General features: G+C 53.9%; 1 protein-coding gene across 2 annotated transcripts in view; it reads right to left on the bottom strand.

The window, feature by feature from the left end:
- MGAT5B (alpha-1,6-mannosylglycoprotein 6-beta-N-acetylglucosaminyltransferase B) overlaps nt 1–12,084 on the bottom strand; it is a 65,055-nt gene that overhangs the window by 50,606 nt on the left and 2,365 nt on the right. For both annotated transcript variants that reach the window (XM_069032776.1, XM_069032775.1), the window contains exon 2: nt 7,960–8,072. In XM_069032776.1, coding sequence (XP_068888877.1) covers nt 7,960–8,072 — 113 coding nt within the window. The remainder of the gene's footprint in view (nt 1–7,959; nt 8,073–12,084) is intronic.

Below are 12,084 nucleotides of genomic sequence, written 5' to 3'. Positions count from 1 at the left end.
TCCACTCAGGCAAAACAATGGCCTGCTCCCAAAAACCTGCAGATTAAGGACACCCTTGTGTTGGCCATGGGGGTGCAACCCCAGCACAGTGGAGCCGATGGCACTCGTGGGTGTTGTGTCACCTGCTCCAAAGAGCCCTTGGGGCAGCTGAGGATCCAGCAGGAGCTGGCAAAAGGCAATGTTTGGGGCAGAAACCCTGTGTCTGGGCTCTACCTGGGTTTGGTGTCTCCATTACCTCCTCTCACCCCACCAATGCTTGCACAAGGAAGGAGGAGAACGGCGGGAGCGGCTGGATCTCAGCGTTTCCAGGTGAGCCTGAGAGCCAACCCCACTGCTCCAGGAAAAATCAAAAGCCCATCAGGTCCCAGCAAAGCTCCTCACCAAGGAAATGCCCCCAGCACCAGCCAGCTCCACTTGGCACCAACCAGACAACTTCTTACAGCATCAGCTGGCTGCTCCAGCCTCCGAGGATTCATGGAGTGGCTTTGGATGGGATGGATAAGAGAGGCTGGAAGTGAGCCCCAAGCACTGAAGAGCTGCCCAGCACACTCCTCCACATGGCTTCCCCTTGGCTGGCACCCACAGGCTCCAGGAGAGTCTAATCCAGCTCTGGATGCAGCAGCAGGAAGATAAAGCACTGGGGACGTGCAGGATCTGCAGGTCCCAGCCGGTGCTGAGGAGGTGACACCAAACACTGACCCACACCTGGCACCGGGGAAAACCGCCTGGATAACAACCCCACAGGCAGTGCAGGAAGAGGGGACGGAAGAGGGGAACCTTTTGAGGGAGTTTTACATAAGTGAACTGTGGATTTAGACCCTGAGAAGAGTCCCATTCCTCCTCCTGGAGCAGCATCCCGGGCCCTGCCGGCGAGACACGCTCCAGCATCCGCTGATCCCGACGAGCTGCTTACAAGCACTGCAGTTACCCAGGGCTGCTCAGCAGACAACATCAAAACATGACACCAGCAGCCTGGGAGAGGGTTATAACTCACTCAGGAAGAAACTGGGAATAATTAGCACTGACTTTGCCGAGCAGAGCCCGCCCGGCTCCCTCCCTCCCTCCCTCCCCTGCCCGTGCCCCCTGTCACTGTCACTTGCTCACACAACTGGTTCTCCTGTCGCCTCCGCTGAGCATTAAAGGCAGCAAGATAAATTTATAACTCACATGACTTCTTTAAAGCAAAGGGAACACGACCATCCCTGGAACCATGAGTCTGTGTGCTGTGTCTCAAGGAGGCTGCAGTCCAGGCCCTCGCTCACGGCTGCTCTCTGCAGCCAGAGCAGGTAAGAAAAGGGATTCCCAAAGCCACAAAAACTTTTGGGTATTCTCCCCAACCCAAGCTCCTGTCAGAAGGACTGTGTGCTCTGCCCAGAAGCGGATTGGGATCTTTCACAAGTGGCAGCGACCCAAGTTTGCAAATGGGTCCTGAAATTACTGTTCCCGAGAGAGAGGGAGGGTGAACACATCTGTGTTTTACTTTAAAGCTCCCTTGGGCTGAGCAGCATCTCAGTGCAGCCAGGACAGAGCTGAACCAAGCTGTGCCCTCCTCTGCTGTCATCCCTCACAAGGAGAGAGAGCACACAGTGGGTCAGGATCATGGTCCAGACCTGCTCCTCCTCCTCCTCCTCCTCCTCCTCCCCTCCCAGCACGGCTGACTGCGAGGGGGGATGACAGAGTTACCCAAGCTCACTCTGATCATTAGCAAATCCGAGCTTGACCCTTCTGCATCCTCTGTGAGAACAAATGGTGATGTTACCTGGCCACACTAACTCAGCTGGGATGCTGCTGGAACAGAAGGAAAAGCAGCAGAGCCAGGAGCAGGAGCAAAGGACCCCTCTGAGGAGATCGTGTAGGTTCTCACATTTCTATTTGGCCTCTCTGCTCCACTCCTCAGGGAGCAATCCAAGGCATTGAAATAACACAAGATCCCTTTGCTTCACAGTGCTGTGGCTCTGAAATGGTGAAGATGCCCTACAAAACCCCGAGCAACCTTCAGCATTATCATCTGCAGCACAATTCCTGCCCCTCCACAACATCCCTGCTCTGGAGAGAAAGAAGCCACAAATACCAAAGCTTACAGCTGTGCTGCACAGCCCTAAACATCTCCCTCTCTCCTCTTCTGTGTTCAGTGATGGAAGAAATCACTTTAAGCAGGTGAGACTCCAGGAGCTGGAGCAAGTGACAGCAGCAGGAGAGGCAGAGCACTCCAGGAGCTGGAATACTGAGGGGGTTTGAGGAGAGCAGGGCAGGATTCCTGCTGGGTGATGTTAAACACCATCTCCAGCACAACATGCCTTGGCTGTTGGCTCTGGATCTCTCCTGAGAGTCCCGTAGCCCAACGTGGCAAACCAGAGCCATTCTGACACCACAAGGAAGCCCCAGTGCTCAGCTTTCCCCATGGTCTGCATGTGGCACAAAACACCCCAAGCCAGCAAGGGGAGGCTTCCTTAGAAGACTTTCTCCGTAACTTTTCCACATTTATTTTTATTCCCTCCAAAATGAATGTAAATGACCAAATCCCAGAGGTTTTTGCAGCAGAAGCTGTTCTCTGGTGACCTGCAATCCTGCTGTGCCTGCAGGCACTGGTGCACTGCCCACCTCCAGACAGATTCCAGGTCCAGTTACCATTGCCCAGCTCCGATGTCCTGGTGGTGTAGGACTGGGAAAACCTCTGTTCTAGCCCACAAGCTCCTTATCAGCCCATCAGGGTCCATATCATGGAGCCCTGAGGAGACCAGACCCCAAAACACATCTCAGCAACCTAGGACAAGGTGCAACAGCCTCACAGAGGCTGAGCTTCACCCCTGCTTCCTTCTATTTTCCAGCTTGTGCTCTAAAATCAGCTCCCTCCCACCCTTGTCCTTCCTTCATCCCACTTCCCACCGATCCTGCTCCCAAAGCGGCCGAGGAAACACAACACAGGAGCCCAATTGTGGTCAGCCACAGGAAACCAGCTGGAGATGCTGCTGGGAACTCGTTTTGGGGTGGGAAAAGGCAGGTGCTGAGCTCTCCAGCTGAGCAGCAGGAAACACTCGAAAATGGGTTGAGAAGACAGTCATGGGAACAGCAAACACAGCTCCAGCCGCTCAGCAAACCCCCACTTCCCAAGGGCAGCAGGACTCAAGGACCTCAGCACCAGAACTGCTGCTGCAGCAGTGACCCCAGGCACAGAGGTACCTGTGAATCACTCCAAATCCTTCTACCAAAGTCCCAGCAAGGTCAGCTGAAATCAAATCAGAACCCTCTTGCAAGAACCAGCAGCCCAGCAGGAGGGCAGAGCTCAGCTCCAGCCGTTTCGGGGTATCAGGACCTGTCCTACACATCCCCTGCATTTGCAGCAAATTCCTCCAGCACCTCATACCCAGCCCTGCAGGAATCAACAGCAAGAGGAATCCAAAGGCTTTTGATTCTTTGAACCAGCTACAGCAGTTGCAGGCAATATTCCAGCCACATCTAATCGCGTTTTAACACTTAATAACCTATTTTCCCCCGCTAATCCCCTGCAGCAGCAAGTTCCACCAGCGGGGTGTACATCCCACCAAATCCAGCCTGGGGCACAGCCACGGGCTGAGGGATCACTGCCAAATCCCTGCCAGCAGCATGATGACAGAATTTGGTGCTTTTTCAGCATCAGCCTCCTGCCCCCTGACTCTGGCAGTAAAACAACAGCAAGAAAGATGCTTGGGGGGGGAAAAAAAAGCATCACCAAACATATTAAATTCTAAATAAGAGGAGAGAAGAGGGCACAGAAAACTCAATCTCTTGAGCCTAGAGCCCTTCCCAAAGCATCTCCCACATTCAAAATTTATAGACTTCTCTGTTCCCTTTTTTAATCTACATCTTTGTTTGCAGAACAAATTCTCTCAGTGGCCATTTCAAAACAAAGGAACCTTTGTCTGTGTTTACTTGACAGAAGAGGATTAGGATAAAATAACTTGCATTTCAGAAGGGGGTTTTTTATTTATTGTTAAGATGCAAAGCCTCTGCTGCAGCGAATCACCAAGCAGAGAATCCATCTGAGGAATGATTTCTGGCACACACCGAGAAACTTGGCTTTTGGAGAGAACCTCCGAGAAAGGTATTCACATACAAAAATCAAATTTTAAATGGGATTAACTTCTGGACTGTGACATTATCCATCTCTCCTTTTCATGCTCCTGCCTCACATCTATGTTTATTTTGGTTATGACCGGCTGCTCACACAGTTCAGGAGCCGAGAAAGCTCTGGGCAGGGCTGGGGCATTTTCACGTCTCCCTTTGAATTGCAATAGCTGAGGCTCAAGGCTGGGCTGGGCAGGTCGCTCAGGGAGAAACAGGAACAGCCCCAGCCTAAACTGGACCAGGGACCGTGAAATTTAGCATTCATCCACAACCCAAAGGATTTTTTGGATGCAGATGATTTTGAAGCAAATGATTTTTTTAACATCCCCCAGCCCCGCAGGCACTGAAGGGCATGGGCAGCTTCCCCTGCACAGCTGAGCCTGGCAGGACATGTGGGAACAAGGAGCAGCACAAAGAGCCACAAAAGCTGGGATCAGCCCCAGGAAGGACTGCAGGAGCTGACACTCACCCACCACAAGCCCACCCCAATAAATACTCCAGCTCCACTGTAGAGCAGCCCACGCCAGAAGCACATGGAGGAGGATGTTGGCAGCTTCCCTGCACCATCCATCAATTAATGAAAAATGCTCCAAAGGGCACTTCCAGGTGTCCAGGTGGAGCAGGCAACAGCAGCAGGGACCAGGCTCCTTCCCCACCAGGAGCCCATTCCTGGGAAACACTCAGGCCTGGGCATGGCAAACCTGAGGCCACACACCCAGGAACTCCTCCCAAGCCACTGGCCATGAACCTACCCAGGTTTGTGCAGATTCCCACCCCTCCTCACACCAAGAGCTCACCAGCTCAGCACAATTAATCTGCTCCTCTGAGCTCGCCTCCAGCCCAGAGCCCAGCACTGTGTGCTCGACAGCAACCGTAACCGCCAGGAACATTTCCTGGCTTTCCCTGGGATCCAGAACATGTGTTAATTAAATGCCAGTTTGTTATTCAAACAGACCTTTGGAGACTTCACAGCGCTTAAAAGCAGCACATCCATTCCTGCTCCCACCCTCCCCACTTCCACCTTCATTCAACGCTCCTCCACGCGAGCTCCGCATCCCCTCAGCCAGGAGAGACCTCTCGAGTCCCTTCCTCGGCCTCCTGCTCCAAAAAACAGAGGGGGTCAGAGCTGCCCACAGCCTCACATCAGCCAGGTGTGCTCCCAAAGTCTGCAGGGATGGAGTTTCCCCACCTCTGCAGAGGCTGTGACTCCCCATGTCCCAGAGCACATGGGAGGCTGCCCAGGATGCATCATCCTTCCTGCCTTTTTCCATGGGGTGGGATAATTCATTTTTCCAGCCATCAGAGCTTCCCCTGACAGCCCCAGCCTTCCACAGGTGACAGAGGGAGGTCTGCAGTGACACTGGCCAGCTCCTGGCTTGGACATTCCCTGAGGCCTCGGTCCCGCTCTGCTTTGGGGGTTCCTCACACCTGGGAACAGCTACATCACCCTGGGGCACAGCCAGGCCCTACAAAGCAGCGTGACAGGAAAGGCTGAACCCCAAAAGCCTGAACCAGGTGTTAAAGAGTGAGAAAAAGCCTCTCGGGCTGTGCCTGCCAAGCTTTGGGGACAAAGAACAAAACCTCCCCCCAGTTCATTATCTTCCTCCAGAGACAGGAGAGAGGATGCTTTGTGTTTAAAACCAGTGCATGAGGCCATGAATGAAGCTCATCTTCCCCAACAAGAAGCAGAGCAACAGCCAAATGTGCAGCAATTCATCTGGAAGCAATAGTTTGTTTGGCAAAGCCACTGAATATAGGAAAAAAAATTTGGATTTGCATTGAATTTTTGAGCTTTCTAACAAAGCAGGACTTGCCTTACCCAGTTAGACAGCTAAGAGACTAAAACCTTGAAAAAATAGATTATCTAGGTCATAATTTACTTCTTTTCTTCTTTAAATGAGACCAGCCAGGCATTACCAGATGCAACATTCAACCTGCACCACCTCAGAGTAAAGCAGCATCTCTCCCAACCAGCAAGGCCAGTGCTCACAGCCCCTCAGCAGATCCAAAGAGGATCAGGCAGGAGGGTGAGCCCTTTTACACACCTTGATTTAATCACCTGAACCCCTAAGCGTGGAGGATTTGAGGTGTGAGGGCCTGAAAAAGGAGATTTGTTTTGATCCAGCTCCAGGGCTGTGCTGACACTGCTCCAAATAAACAAGAGACAGGCAAGGATGGAGTCAGTGAATTCAGAGATCTGGGTTGAACTGATGACAACGATAAGGATGGGAAAAGCCACTCCAAGGCATCCAGAAAGGGGGCAAAGAGCTGAGGAATGGTCTTTTTGCCATTATTTCACCCCAATTTTAGAGCCCTCTGGGTTGACACCAGGTGCTTCTGCAGGTTTCTGGAAACCTTTGCTGCTCTTTGCAGCACAACCTGTGCCATGTCTCAGCTGGTCCCACAGTTCATCGGTCTCTCTTTGCCTTTCTTTCAGTTCTCTACGGATTTTCAGGGGCACTGGGGCCCCTCTGGGACAGAGGGCAGCTGGGACAGTGACACCTTTAATTTCAAACTCAGCAATCTTTTCAGAACCTGTCTCCTCAAAAGCCAGGTCTGGAGAAGGTTTGGGGAAGGCAGTGGTTTGGGGGCTTATGCCCACTCTCCTCGTGCTGCTTCTTATCCCAAGAAGGAAGAAATCCCCTAAAACCAGACTTCACTCACCAGCCATGCTGGGATGTGTGCTTGGCTTGAGGACAGGAACACAAAACACACCCTCCCCAGGGGACACATACCCTGAGCAACTGCAGAAACACTGAAAGCACTGACCCTGCCACCAGGCTGAGGTCACCAGGAAAACACTAGCCCTTGGAAAAGGGGTTAATGGAGCTGGTGATGGGAACAAGTGTGGGAGCAGAGGGGGAGGAACATCAGCCACCGTGTGCTCCATCCATAGGGAGAGCACAAATCCAGCTGCCACGGGCTGCAAATCCAACTCTTGGAAAGTCAGCTAAGCAGCTAAACACCATGCAGCTTCTGGAAACCACCACTTTATCCCTCTCCTTCTATAGGGAAGCAGCTGGCACTGCTTCCAGCACCACAAGGAAAGGATTTAATGCCCCAAAATCACATCCTGGGTGAGGCTGTGGAGCTCAGATCCTCCCATGGTTTTGGTACAGAGAAGAAGAGGACCACAGTGGCCTGACCAAGCCCATCTCACCCTGCTCAGGGGAGCTCAAGTTGACTGGAATCTCAGAGGAAAAGTCAGGGGAAGCTCAATCCATGGCAGCAGAGTCCTCCCAGAGCAAGGGCAGACATGACTGTCCCACCACTGAAGTGTCTCCTGAGCTGACTTCATGTCTCACCAAAAGAGGTGCTAAATGCAACAGAACACACGCTTGCTAAAAATTAGAATATTTCTCTTCTACATTTCAGCACCTGCATAAAACCACAAAGGCCTTTTATTTTCCCTTCCCCAAGGAACAATTTCCACTCTCTGCAGACCAAAACTGCTCAAACCCACCGAGACCTCCAAGCACCTGAGCCAAATCCTCCACACGTCAGACCAGTGGCAGCCCACACAACCCACACCACTCTGATCCCGCTGCTTCCCCATCCCTCTGCTGCAAGCCAGGGCCAGCACCCCCCCTCCAGCATTCATCCCCACCATGTCACACCTCTGCACGTGAGCACAGCCACGTTTGAGCCACATGGCAAAGTGACCCATGCCACGGCAAGAGAGGCCAACAGGACCCTGAGCCATCCTGATAACCCCAAAAAGGGCCAGGAGGGAGCTGTGGGAATGGAAGATCCAAGCACCCATCCTCCTGCATGCCTGGCACTCATCAGCTCAGCTGGGCCGTGCACGTGGGGGTCACGGAGCAGCAGGTGGGACCGACACGGAGCCGCGCTCACCTTCGGTGCGGATGGTGAAGGGGGAGTCCCCCAGGCGCTTGGCTGAGAACTGCCCTCCCAGCGATGTCATCAGGAAGCACAGCGTGAAAAATCCAATGCCCAGCACGAAAATCCTGCGGGAGAGAAAACAGAGCTGGAGCAAGGTGTGAGGAGGAGCCAGCTCCTCCCTCCTGGGGCAGCCCCATCACCCCTGGGGTGGGTAATCCCTTTGCACAGCAGCAAGTGGCACTTTGGGTTTGGGTGTCTGGGACAATCCCAGCTTTCCAACTGCTCCATCCCCACCCAGCCCTGGCAGGGAGCATCTGGGCAGCCCCAGCCCCACCAGCACCTCACCCCAGCCACGGCCAGACCCACGTGCACTTCACAGAGAGCCCCAGGACGCTTCTACCCAAACCCTGGCACTGAGCAGGGGGGTTTTGCCCAAGAACCCCCTCTGAAACCCCTGCTCCAATGCGCAGGACCTGAGGAATCCTGCCCTGCCCTCAAGGGGGAGTGGAGGATTTGCATCTTCAGTGGGGAAGCTGAGCCAGACCACAGCTGCCTGTAAGATGCTCCACCAGGCCCAGCCCAAGAACCACGACAATAAACAATACCTGCGCTCCTCTGGGAGAGAGGAGCAAAGAGAGACCTTTACCTTCCCTTCCTCCCAAAGGATCTAAAAAAAGCCCTTTTATTTTCTTTAAGAAAGCCTTTTGTTCTGCTGTAACCAGGCCACCAGCATTGTCATCGTGTCACCGTGGCCAGCCCCGTGCTCAACGGGACACGGAGGGACCTGCACGGGCGGCACTCGCGTGGCCTGGGGCCATCCCATCCCTGCTTTGCCATCCCATCCCTGCTTTGCCCACCCGGGCTGGCAGGGAAGCAGCTCCCAAGGGGACAAGCCGGGCAGGATGTCATCTGCACCTCACCTCCAGTGAGGGACAGGAGCTCCCAGCACTGCTCCTGCTCAGGCCAAATTCAGGCCAGCCACTCTTTAGGGGGTGGAAAGGCTGAAGGGAAGAGCTCTGTGCCAGCCTGGTTGTTGTGCACCAGGGAGTGCAAAGCAGAGAGCTCTGTGCCAAGGGATGGATGTCTGGCCTCCTTCCACTGCTCAGAGATGCTGCCATCATCCCCGAGACTCCGTGCAGGGGCAGCATCCTGCAGCAGGCACACGGGAAAAGCCCTGGCACAGCCACTGCCAGGTGTGGTGTGACAGCTCCCAGAGCAGCAGCGTGATCTCAGCCACCAAACGCAGGGGAAATCTCGAGGAGGAGAAAGAGAAAAGACAGCCCCCAGCCAGCTTTGTGAAACAACAGGTTTGTCTCACCACAGATGGATCCTGTGTGGGACAGGGAGCTGAGGAAGCCCTCAGGGGTGCCCGCTGGCATCTCTGCCTCTCAGCAGCCCTGAGCCAAAGAAAAGCAAACCACAGAGGACAGGAGCTTCCAACTCCCCTTTACGAGCTCACAGCATCCTCCACAGGGCTCGGGAGCTGCACACAGGCACAGCACAGCCACCCAGGCTGTTCCAGGTGCACAGGAGCCCACAGCTCTCCACCTAAGCATTCCTACACAGCTAAAAGGCAGAGGAGTAGGAACCAGCCCTTAAGTCTGGGCTGCAACACACCAGCACTGCAATTATGTGCTGCTGCAAAGGGCCAACAAATAAAGTGACCTGCTTCAAAGCCCTCGTTAGCAACTGGAGATGTTGTGGAGAGCTCAAGTACCGGGTCAAGCAGCTCAAGAAGGGCTGGGCTTCCCCAGGGAGATCGAGAGGAGGAGCTCCCAGGGCAGCTCCCTACTGTCCCAGCACAGCATGGCCAGGCTTTCCTTGCCTGGACTGGCTCCCGGACAAGACATGGCACTTGCAGGGGATCCCACCAGCTCTGATGCTGCTGTCACACAGTCAGCACACACCTGAGCCCCAAAACCCAGGGCAGCCTCACTCTCAGCAGCACCCAGCTCAAGAACAAAGGGTTTCCTCTGCCTGCTCTGAGGAGAATCAGCCTGGCTCACAGCAGACAGGCCCCTAACTCCTGTCCATCCCCATGGAGCAGCCCTGCCCCAACCCCAGCGGCTTAGGGGCACTTGGCCATGGGCTCTGGACGAGCAGCACAGCACAGCCTCTCATCCCCTTCTCATCTCCCACCTAATCAGGAAGAAAAGCAACACCCTGGGCTTATCAGCACTAAGGAGCTCTGCCAGCTCAGCACCAGCACAAACACTGCCTGACAGCCAGGCTGGGAGAGCAGATCCACCTGAGAGAGCTGATTTACCCGGGAGAGCTGATCCACCCGGGAAAGGGCATGCTCAAGTGCACCACTAAAACTGCCTGACATCCCCGTGCAGGTGTGGACCAGCTGAGGTCCCTTTAATTTCCCAATGAGCCACCCCTGGAGGGGTGGAAAGCAGTTCCTAGAAGATACATAAAGCACTGTGTGCTCACTGATCCAGACTCCCATCCCTAAAGGCCTGGCTACAGGCAGGGCTGGTGAGCCCCACAAGCAGCAACCAGTGGAGCAGAGCCACCCCCTCCCCAGCAGATGCTGCTGAACCATCGAGCTGTGGCATCTGCACACAGAGATGATACAAACCTCAGCCCCCATCCCTAAGCAGACCTGGGAGAAGGGTTTTCAGAGAGAGAGCTGTGGTCCAGCTCCAGCAGAGAGGTGATTGTGGAGGCAGCAGAGCATCCCTGATGCTGCAAAGAAACGTGGTGTCCCATAAATAGCTTGGAGAGGGGGTGATTTGGGGACATTAGTGCACTGCCATTATCACAGCCTGTACCCAGCGTGGTGCTGGGGCTGGGAAGGGCTCTCAGGAACACACTGGAGGGGGTTGCTGCACCCAGCTTGGCTTTGGAGGGCTGAATTTGTCCTTAGGGAACCCTGTCTGCCATGGTGCTTCCCTGGCAGGAGAGGACAACAGCAGGGTGGAGAAGAAAGAAGCTGAAGGGGGTCAAAGCCCAGCCAAGTCCTGCAGCCCAGGGTCCCTCCTGGGAGCACATCCTGGTACAAACCCCACCCACAGCCCAGTCCTGGTACCCCCTCCCCCAAGGGGCACTTTAACAAAGCTTTACCTGGATAAATACTCAGATCTGGTCCTGCTCTCACACCTCCTATTGAAAGTATCTTTATCATCATGCAAGACATTGTTGATGCTTTTTAATCTCCGTAATTATAGTCTGGCAAGGAGGGATCGTTAAACACCGAGCAGAAAGAAAAAGGGGAAGGGAAGAAAAAGATACAAAGGTGATCTGTGCTCTACCATCTCCCTAGGAAACTAAACCTTTTTCATTTTGACTGGATTACAGAGAGGGTAGGGGAGATGCAAGATGCTTTTTTCCTAAATTAAAAAAAAAAAAAAAGGAATCGGAGCCTAACTGGAATTGCTGTCCTTGGGAGATGAGTGCACCCAGCCCAGAGCAGTGCTCCAGGGAGCAGGGAGAGTGCAGGGCCCTCTCTCAGCCTGAGGACCCCATCTCTTTCACTTTCAAAAATGCCTGGCCCAGCCTCAGCTGAGTGGAAACTCCTTGTACAGAAAACAAATGCCACAAAGTAGGTAAAATGCACCAGATCCCAGATGGTCCAAATGCAGTGGGTCCTCTCCCCCAAAATCAAGTCTAACTCCCTGAAGACTATGGAGTTCCAATGACCAAATAACATTTATCCTTCATGCTGGCTTTGCCTGTCACCCAGTGTCAGGTATAATTCATTGCTCAGGCACAGTTCTGGTGCCAAGTCCCTCTCCACATCCTCCCCAAACTGAAATGGTCACAGTTCAGGGTTCTGGCTCAGTGCCTACAAGAGAAGAAAGCAAAATTCCTCAAGTCTTAAATGAAAATTGGAGGTGATGTCCCAGTCATGGAGGATTTTAGCCCACGGAACTGAAAGCTGGATGTGACCAGGAGGGTCTGAGTGCTGAGCTGGGATGTGGCGGGGGGAGGAAGGCCAGCAGCACCCAGCAGTAGGGGACTGTGACACTGGGTCTGTGACACTGGGTCTGTGACACTGGGACTGTGGCACTGGGACTGTGGCACCAGTTCTGTGCTCACAGTGCCACATCACCCCGCTGGGACCCACGGGGAGAATATTATGACGGTGCCTGGGGAAACCAAGGGCTACAGAGTCGGGTAACATCTTGGATT

The sequence above is a fragment of the Aphelocoma coerulescens genome, chromosome 18 (assembly GCF_041296385.1).
Source record: "Aphelocoma coerulescens isolate FSJ_1873_10779 chromosome 18, UR_Acoe_1.0, whole genome shotgun sequence".
Lineage (NCBI taxonomy): Eukaryota > Metazoa > Chordata > Aves > Passeriformes > Corvidae > Aphelocoma > Aphelocoma coerulescens.
This window is presented reverse-complemented; position numbering and strand designations above follow the sequence as displayed.